The sequence below is a fragment of the Limulus polyphemus genome, unplaced genomic scaffold (assembly GCF_000517525.1).
Source record: "Limulus polyphemus unplaced genomic scaffold, Limulus_polyphemus-2.1.2 Scaffold2211, whole genome shotgun sequence".
Taxonomy (NCBI): domain Eukaryota; kingdom Metazoa; phylum Arthropoda; class Merostomata; order Xiphosura; family Limulidae; genus Limulus; species Limulus polyphemus.
The window spans coordinates 92,578-110,755 of NW_013667821.1; the positions used below are offsets into that span (position 1 = coordinate 92,578).

The 18,178-nt window shown below is 35.4% G+C and overlaps 1 protein-coding gene across 2 annotated transcripts; it reads right to left on the reverse strand.

The window, feature by feature from the left end:
• Positions 1 to 928: 928 nt before the first annotated feature.
• On the reverse strand, positions 929 to 17,812 carry LOC106466277 (high-affinity choline transporter 1-like). 2 transcript variants are annotated; one of them, XM_013926539.2, is made up of 9 exons: positions 17,594 to 17,812; positions 13,848 to 14,072; positions 10,428 to 10,535; positions 9,638 to 9,793; positions 7,897 to 8,045; positions 4,787 to 4,936; positions 3,800 to 3,929; positions 3,409 to 3,620; positions 929 to 1,977 (listed from the first exon to the last, which is right to left on the reverse strand). In XM_013926539.2, exons 2-9 carry the CDS (start codon positions 14,020 to 14,022, stop codon positions 1,357 to 1,359), a joined length of 1,701 nt encoding a protein of 566 aa, XP_013781993.1. In that variant the 5' UTR covers positions 14,023 to 14,072; positions 17,594 to 17,812; the 3' UTR covers positions 929 to 1,356. The 2 variants fall into 2 exon arrangements, with proteins under 2 accessions (XP_013781993.1, XP_022249964.1); XM_022394256.1 differs by lacking the exon at positions 4,787 to 4,936.
• Between the last annotated feature and the right edge of the window lie 366 nt (positions 17,813 to 18,178).

Consider the following 18,178-nt stretch of genomic DNA (forward strand, 5'->3'; position numbering starts at 1 on the left):
CGAAAGCTTTCTCTACATCGAGAAAGCAGGCGACAGTGCATTCATTTTTGTTGAAGCTATCAGTTATTGTTTCTGTAAGTCTAACCAGATGATCTGTTGTCTGTCTGAATTTTCTAAAAAATTTTGTGTTTCTGGTAATTTAGAAGTGACTTCTAGGTAATTTGAGAGTCTATTGCTTATTATTTGTTCTAGAATTTTTTCCTACGCAGCTGGTCAGGCTGATCGGGCGGTAGTTGTTTGGTTTATTTGCTGGCTTTCTTTCTTTATGGAACATAAGTACGATTGCTTGCTTCCAAGAAACCGGGATATATCCAGAGCTTAGTGATAAGTTAAAGAGTACTGTAAGGTATCCATACAATCCCCGAGTGCCTTTTTTGAGGAGGATAGCCTGTGTGCCATCCTCTCCTGGTGCCTTGTTTTTGGTGGTTTTAATAGCTTGTTGGACTTCTGTTTCTGTAATTGTTTTTGTTAGTAAATGTGTAATTGGGTTTTCTATTTCATTTAGTCTGATATTTGTGTTTTGTGTGTTGATTGGAAATTTTGGTGTGTACATAGTTGTGTTTTGTTTGTTTGTTTTGAATTTCGCTAAAAGCTACACGAGAGCTATCTGAGCTAGCCGTCCCTAATTTAGCAGTGTAAGACAAGAGGGAAGGCAGCTAGTCATCACTACACACCGCCAACTCTTGGGCTACTCTTTTACCAACGAATAGTGGGATTGACTATCACATTATAACGCCCCACGGCTGAAAGGGCGAGCATGTTTGGTGGGACGTGGATTCGAACCTGCGATCCTCAGATTGCGAGTCAAGCGACCTAACCACCTAGCCCTATCCTGTTGAACATATCTCATAATTCGAAGGAAAATTAATGTAAACAACAACAATAAAATATAAAGTTTATTTACTTGAATACATACATTCTTATTTTAATAAAAAAAAGACGTTCTTTTAAACTGTATAGTAATTGACACACAGTAAAGAAAAGATCACATTTATTTATGAATCTAAGACCTGAAGAAATGTTCCTTAAATATTAGACTAGACTTATCAAGTGCACATATTCTATTTTTTAAAAAATAATTATCCCAAAATGATAGAAACAAATTGATATATTGATACTCTCAACTTTAAATTTCACTACTTTTGGTTTAGGAAATGACTTTAGGAAGACTGAAATAAACACTTGATTATAATTCTAAACAATCTGCTATTTAATGTTAAAATATGTTGTTTTTCATATGTAAAACACAACACTGAATGTCATAAAGAAACAAGGATGAAACGAAGTTGCCAGTTATAACAGTAAAAAAACGCAACTTCCTTCTATACATGCTTCTAGTTTGTTTGTAATTCAGTTTTATACAGATGATTCTTTCAATTTCAATGAAGTGCGATAGTCTGCGTCCATCTTAAACTTATCTTCACTTTTGAGGTCTACGGCCAAATTGACCTTACCGTTCATTTCTGTACGGACAGTACTGACATTTGGTACTGTTACTGGATCACTCAGCGATGTACATGCTTTGTCGATACTTTTTGGAAAGTTAACCACGCAGCGAAAGATCTCCAGTTTTTGTGGAAGATAACCCATTTCAAATACCCACTTGGTGAATTTTGAAATTACCAACAAGGTCACTAGACTAGCCAACATAGACAAAGTCCTGAAAGGAAATCGCTGACCACTGGTTTCACTAAAGAATGGGTAGTGAATAACTGGTTCGAGTCCCAGAATGCTCTCTCCACCGAGAGCTCGAAGCAAAAGCCCTACAATATACGCACTTAATGACCCATAAGTGTTGCAGTACTTTTTGAGATGGACAACACATAGCAACTGAGGAAACAAGATGACGTAGACAAGGTCAGAGCATAAGTACCAAAGAGCGTTGATGGACCCGACAGTTAGCGCCATGGCTGTCGCTAATGCTCCAACAACGACAATAGAAATCCTAATCACCCACACTACTTCTCGTTCTGATGCCTGTATAGAGTAACAAAAAAAGACTCAGATCCTCTAATGCATTTAACATTTTCCTTTGTAAAAAAAAATAATCTCTTAACATTCTAATAGTATCGTGTTTATTTTACAACCGAAACAGCTGATGGTATCGATAAACGTCCTAGTGAGAAAATATATACAAGTATTTAGTAAGAAATAATTGGTATGAGGTATTTACAGTTTTAATGTCAAAAGGACATCTTAAGAGGATTGGTAAACATGTAATACACTGTCAGGGGTGATATTCTGCTGGTATTAACCGGTACTGAGTACCGGAACTTATATGCCCTCCAGTGGCACAGAGGCATTTCTTCGGACTTACAGTGCTAGAAACCAGGTTTCGACACCCGTGGTGGGCAGAGCACAGATAGCCCATTGTGCACCTTTGTGTTTAATTACAAACAAACAAAAACAAAACCGGAACGTATTTTTTAAGGTGGTACTAGTACCGGGACTTATTTGAGCTGTTTTTTCGGATGCTTGTGCGTTCCATTGTTTCGTCAGAAAACATTTATTCATTGACTCTGAAATTGTCGTTTTCCATATTTCCAGCTGAGTGTCTCTACTTTTTTTAGAATTTTACCCCTGAATACACATAGGAAATGGTGTAGTGTTTACAGTGTTAATCACTGGAGGGCAAACTGAGTGAAAATAACAGACAGAATGATCAACAAAGTACCGATTAATTCAGCGTAATTTCATTGAGCTAAAGGAAAGTGTACGGATCTAAGTATTCTAGCCATTACAAGATTGTTCTAGTACATATTAACACAGCGCGTCGTGCATAAATATAAAGCACTGTTCACTGTAAGTTTATAATGGGATGAATTTGTGTTCATCGTGTGTGTGTGTGTTCACAGACAGTGTAAAGTAATAAAACCAGTGTGATATCTTAGAATGACATACATTGTATAGATGAAATCGTACTAAGGTAATGAATTACACCATGGACGTCCGCAGAATTGACTGTAGGTGGGTGTAAACTATCCCCGAGTGCAGACCATTGCCTTGAAGTTTGAATGCGATGCTCTGACTGATTATGGCTTATTTATGTGCACCGAAATTCATCATATATATTTAAATAGTATTATTTTTTAAATTAATCATCCAAATGAATCAGATATGAGAAAGAATTATTATGCTACCCCAATATTTTGCTACTATAATAAAGAAACACGCAAGTTTTCTTATCTTCAAAGCCGAGATTCTGGAATATTTCGTATTTTCCACAATATGGATTCTTATCTGCTGAAAATCTAACGATTTTCCTCCGCTACATTAGCCGTTTTTTAGGTAGTTAGTTTGGGTTTTAAACTGTGAATTATTACCTGTGAATTGGAATTTACAGTAAGAACAAGAAATTAGCGAACAATATTTATTAATTAATACCAACTTTCGAGAGGTGAATCTTACATTTTGGCGAAATATCAGCTTATAGACGTTGTGGGCAAACATAGAACTGGCGCTAAGAACGGAAGAGTCTGATGAAGACATTACAGCAGCAGAAACAGCTCCGAGCCCGAAAAATGAGACTGCTGTAGGAGTAAGGTACTGTAACACCAGGGGGAGCACAAGCGAACTCTTCTCCGGCGTCACTGGCATCCCATATGCAGTTTCGTTCCACACTGTGAAGAAAAAACATTTCTAGTAAACAAGGACGAATGTATTGTGACACCAACATCTGGAAATGTATAACTCATTCCCAAAGTGATGGAATACTGGAGTGAATCCAGTGAGCATCCTGAAGATTAGATATAGTCTTCTGCAAAAGTGTAGCTGATCATGACTAATACAATATACTTACATGTTGCCTTAGCAACTACTCCAATGATCATTGGAGGAATGGCCATAAAAATGCATCCGACAGCAGCGACATACGAAAGTATCTGAGCATTAAAGGCACTCTTAGCAGATAGAACTCTTTGGAAATAAACCTAGAAAAGCAGAAAAAACAATATACATACTTCTATTTTATTGCAACAACGCATACAAGGTTTGGTCAATATTAAGGATCATAGTAAAAAAAGGAAGTACTTTTGCTGAGTCAAATGTATTAGAAAATTCTCCATCTAGTCAAATAGACCACACACTATCACAAGTTTCAATCATTCTTACTCACTATAATCTTATGGACAGGATACAACAATTTCTGACATTAAATTGCACAAGTTTAAAGTAATCCTGTGTTAAAATGTAAAAAAGTCTAAAGCCACAGATCTGGCTGAACTACGGCTTCTATTTGACGATATTTCTACCAGTACACGTGAAGAAAATAAATATGATGGCGGGACCAAAATCTACTGTGTTGGAACAAGTTAAAATGAGCATGTCGTAGTTCTCCGATATAATCTTAACTAAAGTCAAAGCACACTCAAACATCATATGATAAACCAAACATGTAACGAACAGACTGAAAATAATGCTCAATCATATCAGGTATATTTTTTCTACTGTACTTTCCAAAAATAAATGAATCAAGCTAAAGAAAAACAACATTGTAATGTAATATACGATGACATCTTAGGCCTAAAGAACAGAACAATTCGCAACACTTATTGAAACAAAGAAACGATAATTAGGAATTAGTTTCACCATTAAATAACTTTCGATTAGAAAACAGACGGATTTCGAGCATCTTAAAATGCACTGAAATTTTCAGTTACTCTTACCTTTCAAACCCTTAACATTTTCATTTCATTACTTAATATTTCTCAGATAATTTATCAGGAAAATTCTGTATTCGAAGTCTTAGTTGTGTGCAACATTCCAGTATGATAGTTGCTAAGCCTACCTGCCAAGGAATTCCTCCAAGTATTAACAACAACCAGTAATCCACGTACACACCAACATCGGTCAGCTCCACCGACCCGAGCCAGTCGATCGAATTTAAAGACGTGTCACCAACAGCTTCGTGTAAGAAACTGAACGGGATACTCAACCACTGTTCGTGATAAATCACTTCCTTTAATTAATGCATTGGTTCTTTCATCTAAAATTTATTAAAACTAACATAATATTTACTATGAAAAAAATGTCAGAGTAGAGAAATATAATTAATATTTTAAGACGAAAAAACGTTTGTTTTTTTTAGAGTGGGGTTGAGTAGAAGTAGAAGTGAGGATAAAGGTAGGAGTTGTTTGTTTGTTTTTGAATTTCGCGCAAAGCTACACGAGGGCTATCTGCGCTAGCCGTCCCTAATTTAGCAGTGTAAGACTAGAGGGAAGGCAGCTAGTCATCACCACTCACCGCCAACTCTTGGGCTACTCTTTTTCCAACGAATAGTGGGATTGACTGTCACCTTATAACGCCCCCACGGCTGAAAGGGCGAGCATGTTTGGTGGGACGGGGATTCGAACCCACGACCCTTGGATTGCGAGTCGAGCGCCCTAACCACCTGGCCATGAGGTAGGAGTTATTGGTAGAATTAAAGATGTCAGGTGAGCCAGAAAGGTTTGGAAACGTTAGTGTGGAGACGACTAAAAATGTCGTCAGTATTAAAATAGTGGAAATTGTGGGAAACGGAGAAGATCTCTTGAAATGAACGACGTAAATCGTCTTTTGCTAAACATTATTTCCTAGTCGCTGTGGTAAAGTTAGTGTTGGATGGAGAATTAAGTAGCTGGTTAACATAAAGTCACAATGGCGCTGAATCAATCAATATTGTGATTTAAAGATGTAGTAGCAAAGACTTATTATGAAAGCCAGAATTCATTTTGCTTGTTTTTGTCACGACAAATGATATGAGACACACGACAATGGCTTAAGTAATGTACAAGTAAGGGATAAGAGTCACTGAGATGTTTATAAGCAAACTTTGTGACTTGTTTGAGGTCGTTAGTTCTGATGTGACAAATCAACAACAGAAAGTCAAATAACTTGTTCCACTGAGGGATTTAACAAAAATATTTTATTCTTAAACGTAAATAAAATATTGATATAGATATTAATAACAGAATTCGAAACAACTTCAACAGATTGTTTGTTTGCATCTTTTAGAGCAAAGCCACATTGAGCTATCTGTTGTGTCCACCGTGGGGAATCGAACCCCTAATTCTAATGTTGTAGGTCCGTAAAATTATCGCTGTCAGATCTGTGGTTCGTAAGTGTAATCTTAACCATTAGGAAAAGAAGTGGTCCAGAGGAACACATACATAAATAAATGTTAACGAAATTTGAGCACTTTCAAAGAATGGCCTTTATTTCACCTTTCTGCTTCTGAATAAAAACAGTTTCGTCGTTGAAAACACTCTAGGCTGATTTAGATATCTTTAACAATAATAATCTGTGTTCCTCTGTGCTACGTTTTTTCTTTATAGTTGAGATTCTACTTTATGGTTAATATTTTAAGAAATCCTACACATTAAAAAACTTACATAAAAATGTTAAACACGATTACTCCACAGATGGATATGCATGATGCAGGTTAACACCTTGAAAAAATTATATTACAAATTACTTACAATCATGCGAGTCTTGTATATTTCTTTCCAGATATACGCGCTCAAGTACTAGCCGTCCCTAATTTTGAACTGACAGACAGACTAAAGCAGTGTACAATTATCTCAACGAAAAATGGTATTTGAACCGTCAACCTTACCCGGCCCCAAAGTACGGTAACAGGAGTGGAACAGTGGACTACAGTATACCCTCACCTGTTCGCGGTTCCCCATTCGCGGCCCCGCATATTCGCGGGTTAGGCTCTTAACCCTATCGCATCGTATGCCGGTATACCGGGCTAGCGTCATAACGTCATAAAAACGAATGCTCGGTAAACAGGGTTTTTGTAGGTCATAGAGACTAAAAGCGCTTTTCGAGGGTATGTCTGTATTTACTCTCTCGAATAGTTTTTATCGATTGACGTCTTCATCGAACAATGGGCTGGGCTGCTATTGGCTGACTGCCTCAGCTTCCCCCACAACGCAAACGGCAAAGCACAGCCGGTACATTATCATTACTACATTAGTGAAATACATAACTGCATGCAATATTACTACATTATTACTGTATTAATGAGTAAGAGTGTCTTTAGAAAGTGTTTGGGAAGCATTTAGTACCGTATATAATCTCATACATAGACGTTTTAAAACTGCATCCAAGAATAGCGAAAAACCGCGAATAGCGGGGGGGGGGGTAAAGAACGTAACCCCCGCGAATAGCGAGGGAATACTGTACACGTGCAGTTCTATAATCCTGCACGCTAACCACTAGGCTCGAGCCTTTTAGATTTAGAAAAGCTCCATAACCTTTTATAGGTACAAGCGACTGTAACACATACAGTGTTTAATTTTGTTTATTGGATTAAACTATATATCATTATGCAGAGGATTTGAAAACTTGCTTAGTAAATATTGAACGTGAAAATAAAAACCCAATGCTCCCAGCTAAAAAAACAAGCTTCGATACCTGTGGTGGGCACAGCACAGTTATCCCATTGTGAAGCTTTGTGCTTAACTACAAACAAACAAACGCCCAATTGATTTCTTTTTTATTTTGGTAATTGTTAAGTCTTACTTTACAGTTTTATTTATTTATTAGTATTCAATTTCTTAAATAAAACTTGCATATTTTTTCGGTGAGTCTTCAGGCCCCCATACTTCTGAGACCTAAAAACATTGTCCCTATTGGCCCACTTATACCTGTGTCACTGGTTACCACACTGTGCTAATATTATAGTTTAAGGTGGAACAAATCGTAATAACAGCCTAACAATATTATGTAGGTCACACGTAATAATACCAATTTCCACCGTTGTGGTAGTGTAGTAATGTCATTTGATGTAAATCGTCTAACAACAGCCTACTATATTATGTAACTTAATATATGAAATATATAGCTCTGTAAAGGTACAACAGTGTCATGCACAAAATAAAATAAATAAAAAGATTTGTACTTTCTACTTACCAAACCGATGATGATACAAAACAGCTGAATGACGTCAGTGTAAGCGACTGAATACAAGCCACCGAAGAGTGTGTATAATACAGCAATACAGCAGGATACTATGATGGATGTGTTGATCTCGATGTCAATGATCACACTAATAGTGGCTCCTGGAAACGTACATTAAATGCAACCGTTATAAAGCATCATTTGTTGTCTTAATCAAGTAGGTAACTGAATAATATCTCGCCACAATCATTACAATAACTCAGAAAATATTCCAAAACCATACAAAGTGTTTTCACGGTTAAAACTTGTGATAAACAGAGGGCTTATGCTAGTGCCAATGACATATTTAAAAGTAGGTGGCAATATAAACAGGTCCTTCATGACAATAATTCCAAGACAATCGTTGATGTAGTCCTTTTACAATGCTTTCTAAGAGGGTAATTTTCCAAAAAATTTCATCCTCTATGAGCACCTGATTCGGTGTGTTGTTTTTACATATTAAGGCGGTCATTCTCAAACTGTACCACTAGTACTACGCTAAAAATATACGTACAAATTATAAAATTTATAATAATCTCAATTTGAGCTTCCCACGTACATATAAACACTATTCTCCTCGCTTATAGACTCGCCCTCTGCCTGCATGGACTCGTTAGTGTTCCCCCCACTTTCACATTGACAAAAACGCACCACAAATTCTTTAACTGTGCCCCCCCCAAAAAAAAACAAAATCACCCCCTTTCCACTAATTGGTAAGTATTAAAAATATTAATTTTTGTTACTAGTTTTTTCTTCTAATCTTAGAAATTAGGCCCAATTTTGTACTTCAAAAAAATTTAAACAAAAAGTGGTACATGAGCCTGAAAAGTTTGAGAACCACTGCACTGAGGTATGTCCAAAGTATCTCAGCTTTCTCATTTGGCTTGTACATAAAGCTGATACTAAAGACAAAGTTCCTAAGAACCGATTTGTTGATCTTATGGTTTCTGTAGAGCTGTCGGAAAGCACAACAGTTCAAACTCTTAAGAATAAGACAGCCTATGACCACCTTCTTCAGTGGCTACACCTTGCGTCTATGTATTGTAATAGATCAAAACAAAGCACCAAGAAGAATTATTTGGTTCGTTCGTTTGATATACCACATCTCCATTGCGTAAAGATTCTGGAATACACTTCCAATCACGTTAACTCGCGTTTAACCTCTTGACAGCCGTCGCATTCTTCAGTAACCATGGGCTCCAATTATTTGACCTTGTTCACCGAAAGTTTCGTCATTTACTATAATTTGAACACGCATATGTTTTATAATTACTGGGGTTAGTATTTAGATATGATTCTAATCCTATGCTGATTTGTTTTGCTTTATCTACTAGATGTTAGAGATTTTCTTCAATGTCAGTAAGCAATGCCCCTCCATACACACACACACCCATATCATTTGCACTCGATGTTGTCAGCATTGTGTAAAGAGTGGGAGATCCAACATTTGGTACACAACGCATGGACTAAACGATGAAGTCTGGGGCCCCTAAGGTTCAGGCGTAGTCACCCCTAACTTAGAACTTATGATCAGAAAAAAGTTAACCAATCAGCAGCATCTGCTGTCGTAAGGGCTTTGAATCAAACAATGGGACTGATTACTATTCACATAACGCACCCAGCGCACAACCACTAGGCCATGCCTGGTCCAGGAGGTGTGATACTTATAAATTAACTCTAAAATTAATATAAGATATCATAAATGTCCACTCACCAAGTGCAGCAAGAATAGCTGCTGACCAGAAGATCTCTCCACAAAGAGCAGGAAGAAAGAGTAATCCTCCCATTCTTGGTCCAAAGTTTTCCTGCAATGGGTCCAGCATAGTCATATAACCTTGACTCCGCATCTTCTTGGCAAATATCAAACCACCTAGACACAAAATGGTCCTTAATGCAAGTCAAAAATATGTACACTCCATAGAAGATTTCAAATTTATCATATTAATGTTATGAATATAATTAAATTATTTATGCTATACATTTGATTTATCTTTTAATATCCAATTTGCAAGTCGATAAGACCATTTAAGTTAGAACTTAGGTATTTTTAGAATCTACGCGACTTTTTTTCACCCATCCTAACTACAATATTTCAGCATTAAGTTGAATATAAAATGAGTATTAAAATTCTAATTCAGCCATACGAATGAGAAACGACGTAATTTCCAAAATCTGATTTGTATTCGAAGAAGAAAAGTCATAGAAAATTATTAATATTTTAAAAACAATGACGAGTAGTTTAATTATTAAAGAACAATTTCAGTTTGACTTGAAAGTAAAAATGACCGAATATAACTGCGTTTCTATACACAACAAATCAAATATTGAAAAAACGTGTTCAGCTCCTCGAACCAAGAATGCTTTATCATAAGCACTTTGCAGAGAAGCAATCTTAAGAACATGAATTATGGAGTTAAACAGTCTATGATAAACACTTACTTAATACAAAAACCCAAATAAAAAATAACATTTGAACAAGTATTTTCTACTAATCTTGGACTCACCAAGAGCAAGACTAAGAGAATACCCAAAAGGAGCTTGACACCACGCTAAACCGAAACTGAACATGGCCTCCGCTGTTCCGTTAATGTAACCTCCTCCTACCCAGGTAGCTAGAATAAATTATTACAAGGGTATATTTCAATAGATTACATAAAGATATTTTTTCTGCACAAACACAAAAGGAGGATGTAAGTTTCCCAAGTTAATATTCTCAATAAACATATTCATGCAGCTAAACAGAACATTGCAAAAATTAACAACAAATAAACCTCGATTTGATATAAAGTCTTACTGACTTTGTACAGTTTATTAGCAATATAAAGTGTTTTAATCGAAGGTAAAATTCAATAAGCAGATAGAATATGCGGTTTCTTCAGATAATTAAATTACTGTGTACTAAACCAAGAATCACTGTGATTTATCGAGTAGATGGTGCTGCTATCTTTATGTTGTCATGTAAGTAAGGTACTGTACAAATACTTTAACAAATACACACACATATATATACACAAACATTTAGTAATAATTCAAAACAGGCTTACTCATCTGTTGGATAAATATTCCATATTTAAATGCAATAATGTTTGTAAATGTCAAGCGAAAATGGATCGCCATTTTGTATTAAATAGTTAGATAGACAAACTCTACAAAATTTAACTAATATGTATGTATGTATGTAGGGTTACCGGATTTTAAGAGTAAAGAACTAATGCATATTTATTTCCATACAGTGTGAAACTGTTTAAATTACAATAACACACTTATATCATTTGCTAAATAATCTGACGTTTGTTACATCGTAATTTAAAACCATAAAAAATAGTTTTTCATAAGTTATCGAGTTAAAAAAATAATAAGTAAAAGTAAAAAAAACAAAAACAGGTCTTTAAATCTCAGTTCCTACAGCTGCTCTATGACAGACAGGTTAAGAAAACGTAGCAAACAGGAAGATAACACTGTACTATGTGATCTGTCTTTATCAGATGATTTTACAAGTGAAATTTAAAGAAGTCATTTATAATGACAAACTGCACATATTAACGCATACTGAGGTACATTGAAACCGGAACAATTGAATAATTTCACTGTTTCTCATCAGGATAAAAATAAGGGTAAAAACTGAGAAGTCTAGAAGTCCAAAATATGTGAGAGGTGAACCTAACAACAACATCCAGAACTACAATTCACCTGTTGCTCCTAAACACGTACAAAACAAACAAAGCTACATAATAGGCTATGTTCTGCCAACCGCGAATATTGAAACCCATTTTTTAGCGTTATAAGCCCGAAATTATTAAGAAATAAAAAATAAAATATTTCAATGCAGATTGGCCACGAAATGGCTTTCCAGCTCTCATAATAGTCATAAATCTGCATGAACAGCATAATAAAGCATTTCTAGGTTACAAATAACAATAACCCTTAATTAAATTACCGGCTCTATCGGCTTTTTCAAACTATTTATGTACCAAAACAAATTGCTTATTGGCGCATGAATAGATTGGTTATGTATGAGCCAAAAAAAAATGTGTAAACAAAAATACCACCCATTTTACATATACATACGTATAATTTAAGGACAACAAGGGACCTCTAGGCCGTCACATCCACTATACTAAGCTTCAAAGTAAAATAAAACACTCAAAACCAGTCCTTATTATTCACTATTTATCAAGCCCTCCCTTAAACTTCCTTAAATTAACTGCATCTACCAGATCTTGCAAAGGCTAACCTACCTGTTAGTAAAAAAAGCTGTCTTAGCTGAAGATGATTCCTACCTTGCCAAAATTTATATTTATGTTCCCAAGTTTTACCATTCTCACCATTAAGAAAAAAGATAATGCATCAACACTATCAACTCCCTTGGCAATCCTAAACGCCTCAATCAAATCCCCTGTAACTCTCTTTTTTCAAGTTAAGACAGTTTCAGGGATTGTAGTCTATTATCCTAATATCCTAGTAGTCCTCCTCCGAACCCTTTCTAACAATTCCATCTCCTTTCAAAGGTAAGGAGCCCATAACTGAACACAGTACTTCAAATGTGACCTAACCAATAACATTATAGCCTCTTTAGACTTGTATTCAATACTTCTTTAGATACAACCTGAAAACCTATTTGTCCTGCCACTAAAATTTTCTCACTGTGTGCTGTTGATGTTATTTTAGAGGAAACTTACACAGTGGGATATCTGCGCTTTGACCGCCGCGGGAAAACGAACCTCAGATTTTAACATTGTAATTACATAGAGTTACTGTTTAACCAGCACGGGACGCTAAGCGTTGTAATAGATAAAAACATACAAATATTAACACGATGCAATATGTGAACTTCATAGGTAGTGTAGTATGAAAGTCTGGTAATTTCGAGGATAACAATTATTGTAATTGGTAACGTTTTTACTGCTTTTCAAAGGAACAACTACCTAGAGAATTAATCAGTCATTTATTGAAATACACGCGTGTATAAACGTCAAATAAAACTTGGCCGTGCCGTAACCCTCATTGAAAACTTAAATATGGAACTGATGGCATTAACTTACATGGAAGACTTACTACAATCAAAATATATTTAAAAACTGGTAAAGTGTAGAGAAAAATGTCACCGTTCCTTCTGGTAATTTTCAAACGAAAAAACAGATCATTACTTGTCTACCTTAAAACTTACTAAAATGAAGCCCCCCAGTGGCACAGCGGCATGTCTGTGGACTTACAACGGGTTTCGATACCCGTGTTGGGCAGAGCACAGATAGCCCATTGTGTAGCTTTGTGCTTAACTTCAAACAAACAAACTAAAATGAAATTATCTATCGGATCGGTGGGGGGGGGGGTTCATTCTGAGACCAAAAGCTAACATATATTGTACGAAGCAAAATCAGCGTGCAAAGCATGCTAATGCTACGGTGGTCTGAGGGCACGAGACTACTTCAAGCCAAAAAATGCTAATGTTTCATCAGAAGAATGTAGACCATGTAGAAGACGACAGATGCCATAAGCAGCTGTGCTATAACTATATAAGCATAATTTTTTACATTACAAAAACAGGGTGTTCGGTCGAACCTCCCCTACACCGAATGAGTGCGTGTCTACACTAATCTAATATATTATCATTAACGAAAACTATGCACTTATCTAATATTACTATTTTTTTGTTGTTGAACTTCACGAAAAGCTACTCTAAGGCTATCTGCGCTTGCCGTCCGTAATTTTGAGACGATGGAATGTAGGAAAGGCAGTTACGCTACATCATCTACGACCAACTCTTAGACTACTATCTTTACTAACGAATTGTTGGATTGGTTTTCACATTATAACGCCCCCACGGCTGAAAGAGCGAACATGTTCGGAAAAGGAATTCGATCTCAGACCTTTTAATATTTGTAACATTATCATTTGCAAAGTTTGGCTTGCTATAATACACCTACCTGTCATCGTAAAAATTCCAACAAAAACTCCTATATTTCTTCCCGCTAGCATGACCTCCTCACTCTCTTGATCACCGCCAGATGTCTTCTTCTTTCGGCTGGCCCATATCCCCACAACCATAATAATGATGTAGAAAATGATGATAGAAACTAATCCAGGAATATTGATCGCCATCTTGAAGGGTCACTATCACTTGTTGTGCCTCTTAACAATTTTTTTGTGTTCTTATGAAATATAAAAGTCAACATTAAATTACCCTAAATACAGAATGTATAATACACTACTTTCTCATAAAACAATACCATTACAGTCCCGACAATTGTACTTATATTTATTAGAAACAGCAAAGGCGACAGCATAGGATTTTAAGTGAATAAAAGGTTTTGTCTATTGAAATATCATATAATATTTACACCATATATTAAATTGTGGAAATGTGTTTTCTTTGTACATGTAGATGCATTACCATTACTGGAGTTTATACAAGAATATCATGGAAAATATGTCAAGGTTTCACAAGTGGTTAAAGTACAGCTATTTAGACAATACGATCAGTTATCACCTTCACACTGTTGTTAATGGATAACAAATTAATAATGGTTGGATGAAGTTCCGAGAATTAGTTTAAGGAAGGCCAGATTGACTTCTTTAATTTCTACCATGACGCACAAATCAGGTGGCATCGATTGAAACCATTCTCTCTCTCTCTCAGAATGATAGGAAAATAATCCCTGACTCGTGAGTCACTGAAGAAGGAAAGGTGAATAAATGGACAAGTAAATGGCACAAAAGGTCTGATTCGGAGCATGTAAGTATACTATCGAGTATTGAAGAGAGAAAGTTTGTGATGTGAGAGCAAATCGACCCAGAGTAGACTGTCTAGATTTAAGTTTCATGGGATGATGAAAAGATATAGTAAAGAATGTGATGATACGACCAACAAAAACATGGTTGCGCGAAATTCATAACAAACAAACAAACTTATTCAAACCCTCAGAGGCGATATCTTAGGATTGGTTTGGTTTGTTTCGAATTTTGTCTTTAAGTCAATCAACCTCCATGGACTCTTCCAGTGATGACCATGTTTTTAAAAAGTGAGAGAGCGAGACCTTACACTTGTGTTTCATCTTTCCATTTAAGATAAGATTTAAAGTAGTAGTAGTTTCGTATGGTGATTCTCACACCCCCATATTATGTTGCTAGCAGTTAAAATATCAAATCAGATGTAGAACATACGGCTACAGAGGATGGTTTAAATATTCCATCAGGGAGAAAAAAATGTAAGAATTAAAAAATCTTGAAGACTCATATTCCCTGTTCTTACTAATTGAGATCTGCTGTATATCTGTTACACCCTTGTCTTTCATTTGAGATATATTTTCTTCACAATACTGATAAGAACAATCACAGAAATTACTCCCCTGAAGGAGTTCAGGGTGTTATTGGGGTGGTTCCGATGAACATCCTGATCTTTCATCCGAGAATTTTTTTTCCCAGGATATTTGATAAGATCAACCACAGACATTATTCAAAGGAATTGAATAATTCATAAAATTATTTGTGCTTGTTTATCTAAAATCCATTCCATGTCACGTGTTTTTGTTTTTGTTGCTGCCTGTTTATCCTAAATCCATTCCATATCACGTGTTTTTGTTTTTTAATACAGCATTTACATTCTACTTAATATCTGAATCTGCAAGTTAGTACGTGTACTTCATGGAGCTTTATATAGGACATTACAAATCACATGATAAGTAGCCTAAAACAGGTACGTCATCACAGATGTAGTTACTGTGTCTTCCTAGTCCTATGTCTAAATGTGCAACACAGTTTTTGGGGGTTGTGTGCCTGCTCAAAACTTCAAGTCACGGTCCAGTCATTTATGTCACTGTGGGCTTCTTTTGATACGACTCGAGAATTTAGCTTAGTCATAGTCTAGGTGGTAATGAATAATCCTATCAAAAGACTATCTTCAAAATCCATTTCATACAGATAATATTTGGTATTTGAACTTTTTGTTTTACCCTTGTTAATAGCCGAGTGGGTAGCTTTTTGAAAGTAATAAATAGGCAAATATAAATTCTGCTTCGGATTTTTCTATTAAACTTTCGTTGATTTTGTACGAGGGAAATGAACTGGAGAATTTACTTCAATAAACAATTGTTTAAGTAAGTATAAAGTGAAAAAATATCAACAATAATGATTACAGTAATATTATCAATAATAAGAGAGTAAGAATTATGACAACTGTAATGGTAATAGCAACAATGTTGATAATTAACAATAACGATACTAAAAATTTACACTGTTTATAACAAGTATGACTTTAATGGGTATCAGCAGTAGAAGCGGAAGAACAAATAAAACTAAACTGAAAGTTTGATATATTTTTGTATATATTTTGGCTCAGAGTGATAGTATATACATAATATAGAATGCCGCAAAAATAAATGTTACTAAAGAAATAATGAAAAATAAAAATAAGGATCATTAATGTAAATAAGTAAATAATAACGACGGGTAACAACGTATCAACTTTTATCTTAGTAGAGATGTACGAATTAACGAAATGAATAATGTTCAGGTGTTAACTCGTATCTTGTACATAACTTATTCTGTTAAATATGTATTGCAAAACTCCAGCCTACTCTCTAAAGTTGTAGAAGATTCTCGAGTGTAAGAATCAACAATATATGTGTGTACATAACCGCTAGTGTTAGCGTCAGTATTGTTACTAAAACTGAAATTTCGAGAAACTCTCCACACGCCTATAAATATAACCAAAGCGACGCTCCTAAAAAAACTGTATCTATTTTTGGTTCGCTATAGTCAGTGTGCTATACATTTTGGAAGCTATAACTATAATTGTGATTAACGCTTATTAATCGGAAAACCTCAGATATTTGACCAGGAACGTTTATAAATTTCGAACATTACAAATCATTCAACTTTAGTGAATTCACATAGGACATTAGTACTTTTACGAAAACACTACCTAACGTCACCGGTAAAAAAATCAGCGTGTGATGAGTAGAGACCACAGGACTAGCTAGCTCCCTATTAAGTGAATTGTACCTACGCCAACTCAAAATTCACTCGCTCATCGTGAACCCTCGATAAGAAAAAGAAGTTCTAGACTAGAAAGAAAACTTTGTATTGCTTGTAAGCTTGTGGAACTTTTGTATACAAGTCATTGTTTGGAGTAGCCGTTTGTAATAACTGTTACTGTAAATTGTATTGTTGTTTATAAATTAAAACATATTCGTATTAAAAAAAGAAACTGGGTGTATCCATCTTGTTAGCAAATATCATAAACTGGAGATATATCGGCATTTATTTAACTACTAAATTTAAATTTCCATTTAGCTCGGTTTTAGAAATTGTGATACGTAACACCATTACCAAGGGAAGAAGATGAGAGGAATACCGTGAAACTGCTTCAATAACTATTTGGTGCATCCTTACTACATTTTCTAATAGTTCTGTTAACCTTAAGGTTATACGGTAAGAATAGTTTTTGTTCAGCCTATTACGTAAGTTGTAAATTAAGTAAATCGTAACGTGTTACAAAAACTAGAAATTAAGAAATGGCTGAATGTAAGGCATCTTACACTGTTACACCGATATTTCAGGCTGGTGTAAACGAAATTATCTTAAATATGCTTCTTTCAGTACACATTAATATACATTCCCACAGATAAAAACACAATAACAGAAGAGTGACTAAAAAACTCCGACTACTTACTTCAGTTGCACGCGCTTCGTTTGCGTGACTGCTTGACAATACGCAATCATTCACTGTGTCGGTTCACGAAATTACAACTTTTCTCCCTAGTTCATAAGAATACAAGAAATTACATTATTTGGATGATAGATGTCTCACAAAACGTATAAGTGACCCAGTTGTCTGATAAAACGATGTAAGCGACCGTGTTGGATCAGTTACTAATGCCCACAAAATAACGCCCCAACCTCTCTTCAAAACTATAGTTATAGCCCGTTTCCCGTTCAACGTGACTTGGAAAATTCCATAATTGTTTATTTTTCAAGGTTAGACCGCATCTACACATGTTTTTAGTAGCCATGCGTACACCACAGACTGTTAAGGTGGAACATATACCTGCATTTTCGTCAGAAATATAATTTTTGATATAGTCCTTGAAACCACTTTAAAAATGTTCTTTGGTCTTTTCCAAAGTTCAAGTAGTTCAAGGCATGATTTTCATAAGCCATTGAAACAATGTCTTTAGTTTGGAGACTAATGTTTTCGGATATTATAACTACAATGTGACTTATGGTAAACTTAATATATTGGTTCATTATGATTTTA

Bases quoted from the DNA above. Each gene is read 5' to 3' on its own strand.
- LOC106466277 (XM_013926539.2), bottom strand. From the start codon at position 14,022: ATGGCGATCAATATTCCTGGATTAGTTTCTATCATCATTTTCTACATC. The intron at 10,536-13,847 runs GTAGGTGTATTA...AATTTATTCTAG, and splicing joins TGGAATTTTTACGATGACAG to CTACCTGGGTAGGAGGAGGT. The intron at 3,621-3,799 runs GTAAGTATATTG...TTTTCTTCACAG, and splicing joins AGTAGTTGCTAAGGCAACAT to TGTGGAACGAAACTGCATAT.